Below are 6,361 nucleotides of genomic sequence, written 5' to 3' on the forward strand. Positions count from 1 at the left end.
CAAAGGATTTTAGGTATACTAAAAACAACAAGACCACCCATAAAATGTATGCTATTGCCATGCCAATATGAGAGAAAATTAGTTGGAGGGAGGCAAGGGCCACGGACCCCTGATTGGGAATAACGGAACTAGATGGTCCTCGGTGTCCCTTCCAACTCCACAATTCTATGATCCTGTGTCTTAAACACAAATCTTGAGGAATAGTGTGTGTGTGTCTGTGTGTTTTTCTGTCTGAACTTTCCCAGCCTTTGCTTTATTCTGATTTGCGCTTGCGTCCCTACTCCCCACGTGTAGAATTGCTATACCTTGGGATTTTCCTGGACATTCAAGCGTTTCCCGCATGGACACTTGTTTCCAACGGCCAAATCCCGGCGGATGGCAACCCTACCCACTTGTGCCAGATTGCCTGGCATACGTTACAAGCATCTAGTCACATAGATTCTCCAGAATCCCGGGCCTAGCCCACCTGACGGGAAGAGTCCGCGACCAGAAGGAGGAGGAGTACCAGGAAGAATGGACAAAATTCAAAGATTATTTAGCTAAATATGTCAAGATAACCTAACTGGAAAAGCTTGCAAATATGAGATAGGCTTAGGGTTTAAATATGTAAGGATAGGAATTAAGATGTTTCAAGCTAGATTAGAAAGAATGAAAGATGTGAAGTGATCAAGTTATATTTTTTTTTTAAAGAAGATTGATTTTGGAAAACTGTTAAAATGAAATACAATGAAATTCAACCAGGGGGATTTGAGGAAGTCACTTAACAATGTTATCAAGATTGGTTTAATTACAATTAGGATGTATGTTTGTTTGTGTTATGTACTGAGTTCAATAGGATCCAAACTGCAGCAGTCTGATTGGTCCTAGAACAATAGGATCCAAAAGGCAGCAGTCTGATTGGTCCTAGAACAATAGGATTCAGAATGCAGCAGTCTGATTGGTCCTAGAACAATGCAGCAGTATGATTGGTTGGCAGGAACCACCCAATCATGCTCCAGATAGAAGTGAATCCACAACCTGATTGGCTTACAGTAGAATTCCGGAATTAGCCAATCATGTGCAGCCCATTGTGTAAATAATGTATATAAAGCAGATACTTTGAGGAGACATTCATTCATTCCTCCTCACCACTATGAGCTGAATAAAGAGCATGAAATCACTTTGCGACTCTGAGTATATTTCAGTTTGTTTGTTTGTTTGTTTGTTTGTTTGTTTGTTTGTCTTAAAAATTTTTTGGAAAATTAATTAAAAAAACTGAAAAGAAAAACACCATAGATTATCCAGAATCCCAAGCAGCGACACTGTGAAACTTTCATAGGAATAAAAGGTAGGGGGAAAGGAGGCACAATGTCAAGCAGGCAGCAGAATAAACCCGAGCACTGTGGGTCTAAAACCGGCCCCTGAATCTCTTGCTCCCCACTCTGCCCTTCTAACAATACCATTTTTTTGCTTGCTGGATGGCTGTGTGCAATGAGACCTCAGTCACTGAGGAAGGGTGCTGGCCCAGTGGTAGAAGTATGTGCTTGGCATGCAGGCGATCCAAAAATCAATTCAAGAGCAAAATTCCAGTTCTCATGTTTTCTGTCAAAATGGCTAATTTAAAGGGGAATAGCATGGTGCCTTCCACAGAGTCAGACCATTGAGCCGCCGAACTCCTTAAGGGAGGACCAGAGCTCACTGGTGATGCAGGTCCCAGAACAGTCTCCAGCATCTCCAGGTGAAACTGAAAACATCACCTGCCTGGAACCTTGTAGAGCCACTGCCAATCAGTACAGACAGTGCTGAGTTAGGTAGCTATGATCCATCCACCATCACCCTTTGCCCGAAGCAAAGGCACATCGCTGGTCCAAATCTTTGAAAGACTTTCCCTGCTCACCAAGCCACCTGCCCTCCTTTATGCATTGCCGATGGCTTATCAAAGGGATCCTCACTGCAAGTCTCATCAAGGCAGACAGCTTGATGAAATCTTGGTGCCCTTTCTTACAAAATGCTAACAGGGACAATGGCACCAGTTGCCCTCTGGACTCACAGAGTGCAGCTTACTTTGGAGCCATCAATTGTACACATTTGGAATGGCCCTTGAGAAAGGATAGTCTGCCTATAGTCAGCAGCTTACCCCCTTGTTGTTTGTTAAAAACTTGAATAAAAAGCATGCTTAAAATAAAACAGGAAAAGTGAAATTTTGCTGGTTTCTTGAGAAAAGAATAATGCCTCATTATTTGTATCTGCTTTTAAATGTTGTTTCTCTTCTCTTTGTAATGAGTTTTACTGGGTCTGTGGTCATTTTAAGTTGCTTACCTTCACTAAAATATATAAATCTACTCGACTGGAAACTTTTATTATCCAAATTCAAACCCACTTTGGATAGCAAAATTCCTGGAGTGGGGAGGAGGGTTCAATGTTCTAATAGATTAGATATGGACAGTCCTTCAGTACAGCAAAACTTGACACTTTGAAACCTTTGAGTCCTTTCCAAAAGGACTTCACCCACTATTTAGGGGGGGAGTATGTCAGAACTGACCTTCTGCAGTACTGATTCCACATTCTTGGACTCCTAATCTTACACGTAAATTAGAGCTGGAACCATCTCAGGCCCTATGGCTCTTGAAATGACCATGACCTATTGAGCAAAACCACAGACTCCACCTCTCTGGTGACTAAACCCCACTTGCGTTTACAAAATAAATTAACAACAGAAGAAAATCATGGAAGAAATAAAATGGCTTTTGAAATTAACAAAGGCGATTCCTTTTATCCACATGTATTACGGGACATGTTCAAAGCGCCCCTCAGGAGAAATTCTGTAAGCAAAGGTAGCAGATACACAAGGACACATTGCTAAAAGAAACAAAGGGATTTGGAGGGACCATGAGTGAACAGGTAGTACCAGAATGTACAGAATTGTACCTAGAAAAAGGTTACAACTGGATTACCTTTTTGTAAACAAAAACAACAACAACCCCCAAAATAAAACTCGGAAGCAGCAGGACTCCTTAGGAACTCTTCAAAAAACAAAACACAAAACTGCATATCCCTACCTAGTCACCAAATGTGAGGGGAAACGTAAACCAGCATCTTACACTGCTTTAAATGATAGCCAGATTCTGCAATTTTTTACCACACCAGAAGTAAAAGCACGGGGCATTAATAAGTTTTTGAAAAATCATGCACTTCATTTGTAGGCAAGGGAAAGCTTTCTGAAATGTACAAAATCTTACTAAGACACACAATCTGTTGAAATGACCAAGCAGCGGACAAGATTCGGGGACAGTGGTGTGCCGCCTGGGGAAATGTTCCTTTCCATTCACCTTAAGCAAAGATGTGGTGACCTTGTGCATCCATAAATAACTTTCAGAAATGTATTTCATTACTTCCCAAAGCTTCTCAATGGGCTACCAAATGGCATTTCTTTCTATTTTGGATGAAACTGGGGAAGCAGCTTTAGAAGAAGGGGTTGCTGACATTCACTGGCCTGGAAAACACCTGATGCCAATATGATGGCAAATTGTGGGTGGTGCATTGATGGAGAAACTAAGGCAACAAATGGGGACATGACGCCACCGGTGTTCTAAAGATACATTTCATGTAAAGATTATGATGGGCTTCTTCAAATGCCCATAGCCTCTTACAAGCAGAGGTTTTAGATCAATTTTCTGTAAACCTCTGTCATAAATAGTTGTCACTGAAAATACGACCCAACAATGCAATGCTGGACTCATCCCTCCCGTCAGCGTGCCTGGAAAGCACGGGTCCCGGTAGTTTCCGCCTCACTCTGCTCCTTTCTCTGTGAAAGCCTGCTCTTTAGCTTTCACATCGGAGCAAACCTCAACCCACCCCCTCCCAAAGAAACCTTTTTTATGAGCCCCCCTACTCTGCGTGTGCTTTCTTTGGCTCCTGTCTCAATGTGCAGAAATTGAGCACATGAATTTTCCAGCATCGGGAGTTTCCCCCAAGACAGTGTTGAGATCAGGCGTGTTTGTGTGGCTCCACGCTTGCAGTTATTGGGGCTTTGGCTAAGAGGAGTGCATGCACTTTCAGCAAGACATAGCTAGCTAGCTAGCTAGACAGTTTACCTCCCTTTGCTACAGTTTAAATTTCTGCATGCCATCTGCTGTTGTGGAACAAGTCATCCCCATGATCCCTCTAGCCCAGTGCTCTCTCGGGCGGCCCACAGAAGCTCTCAAGGGTTTCAGACAAAACATTTGTTCACTTCAGCATATAGCAGTCCAAAGAAATGTATGCTCTAGAAGGTCACAGGCTCCCCCGTCTTTGGGGTAGAGGTTTGACGTCTGAGACTAGATCTGCAGGACTCATAAACATTTCACTCTGTAGAGATGAGTAGTCGGCACCGTCCGAGTATAGGAGGAGGGGGGTGGGGGTGGAATACGGGGGTGAGAAATAGAAGAATGCGTTCCATCTCCTACACGAAGTCAGAGCCAATTATGAAGATTGACCAGTTGCTTATAGATCAAATGCCTGGACCATGCAGCTGCAAAGAGGTCTACCCAGCCGCTCCCACAGGCAACATGGAATTCTTCTGTGCAATTTACTGTGTTGTTGTTGTTGTTGTTAAAGATGTAAGACAAGCCTATATTGCACTTCATTAAAAATGCCAGGTCACTTCACAACAATATACTGATGGACTCAGTAGAATCAGCAATCAGTACTGGGGCAGGGGCCTTGGCTGGCACCCTGAAATGCACGGCCCCTGCGCCAGTCCTGAGGAGGCTCAAGGCCAGGGGTCAGCAACCTTTTTCAGCCGTGGGCTGGTCCACCGTCCCTCACAGCATGTGGGGGGCCGGACTATAATTTGGAGAGAGAAAATGAACGAATTCCTATGCCCCACCAAGAACCCAGAGGTGCATTTTAAATGAAAGGACCCATTCTACTCATGGAAAAACACATTGATTCCCGGACTGTCCGTGGGCCGGATTGAGAAGACGATTGGGCCGCATCCGGCCCCCGGGCCTTCGGTTGCCTACCCCTGCTCAAGGCAATCACTTCCTGCACTTCACGTTAACGCAGAAGACGGCCCAGTTGTGCTCAGATGCTCAAAATTCCCTTTTCACCTTTGAATCTTTGGAGGGTCTGTTTCAGTTGGCATCGGGACAGCTCACCTAGCAGTGCAGCTGCCTTTATTGCAGAGGCAGGAAGTTTCCTTCCTTTCATATTCAGGATTTCTGTACTCACATAGAAATAATAAAATGGTTTCTGCTGTTTGTTAAAAGCCATGAATGAACTCTCACAAAGCGTGTTCTCCCTAACAGAGAGCACGTGTTGCGGTTGGGGGAACAGGCCACCCTGTCATGACTAGGCAAATTTGGTATGGAACCCTAGCCTTAAGGGGTTAATTGGGTTGCTGGGGAATTTTGGTTGTTGCCAATTCGGAGGAGGGGTCAGAGGCTTTAAATATAGGGGCCAGACGATGGGACGTCCTCTTGGCTGTTTTGCAACGGATCACATGGAGCACTTGGACAATCTTCTCATTGTCTGGTTACATTTCTTTATTTCTGTATTTCCCCTTTCTTTTTAATCCTCTCTAGTCCCTTAAATAATTTAATTCCCCCCTTTTCCTGTTCAATTTCTCACCCCACCCCTTACCCTGCCCTGTGGGAAGATTCTCCCTGTATCTATGGCTTGCCTTCCCCAATAGGGAGAGAGCCCCCGTTAGGGGCTTTCTTTCGCAAAAAGGTTTCCCCCATTTCTCTTGTTGAAATTGTGGGGCTAGTCAGGGCTGTTCCCAGCTTAGCTGGAATCACTTTCGTTTATAGTATCCCCAAAGGTTGGCTTTATTTTGAGTGTGTGCAGCGCTGTTGGCCAAATTTTAAGCTAGCCTTGGGCGGGAACACTATTTTGAGTTCCTTTAATATTGCTATGAGACTAAGATTCTCAAGAGCAGAAGCAGGGAGGCCTATTCAGCCTGCACATAACTTCCAAGCCTAAGTCTGCTACAGGTAGCAGTTAATTGTTAAGTCTCTGTGACACGTGACTCATTCTCGCTATAGGAATGTATCTGCTTGCAGGCCCAGTTGCTGCTAATATATTTCTGAGGCAGACAGAGGGCCCCAGGGGCTCCCTGTGCCTCCAAGGACTATGAGCACTCTGTATATGCTCTTGAACTATGCTGTTTCTGAACAAGTTTATTTTCTTTAAGTTTGTTTTGCCCTGATAGTGGCGACTGCCATTTTAGAGACGAGCCATTGTGGCTTAGTGGCTAAAGTATAGGACTAGGACCTGGGAGACAGGGTTCATATCCCCCTCTTAGCCATTGTTATAACAAAACAAAACAAACTGCTCCTTTTGGGCTATTCTGTTGCTGGGTAGTTCGGCCCATTTGTGATAAAAGAACTTTGGGTTTTCT

At 44.2% G+C, this 6,361-nt stretch overlaps 1 protein-coding gene across 1 annotated transcript in view; it reads left to right on the forward strand.

Annotated features, from left to right (window-relative positions):
• Window positions 1-3,759, forward strand: part of LOC310753814 (inositol polyphosphate 5-phosphatase OCRL-like) — a gene marked incomplete at both ends in the record, with an annotated part of 81,232 nt that extends 77,473 nt beyond the window's left edge. The window contains one exon of the mRNA XM_083595148.1: window positions 3,732-3,759. Within this exon, the coding sequence (XP_083451274.1) occupies window positions 3,732-3,759 (28 nt within the window). The remainder of the gene's footprint in view (window positions 1-3,731) is intronic.
• Window positions 3,760-6,361: the final 2,602 nt, after the last annotated feature.

The sequence above is a fragment of the Podarcis filfolensis genome, assembly GCF_964270895.1.
Source record: "Podarcis filfolensis genome assembly, chromosome: W".
NCBI lineage: Eukaryota > Metazoa > Chordata > Lepidosauria > Squamata > Lacertidae > Podarcis > Podarcis filfolensis.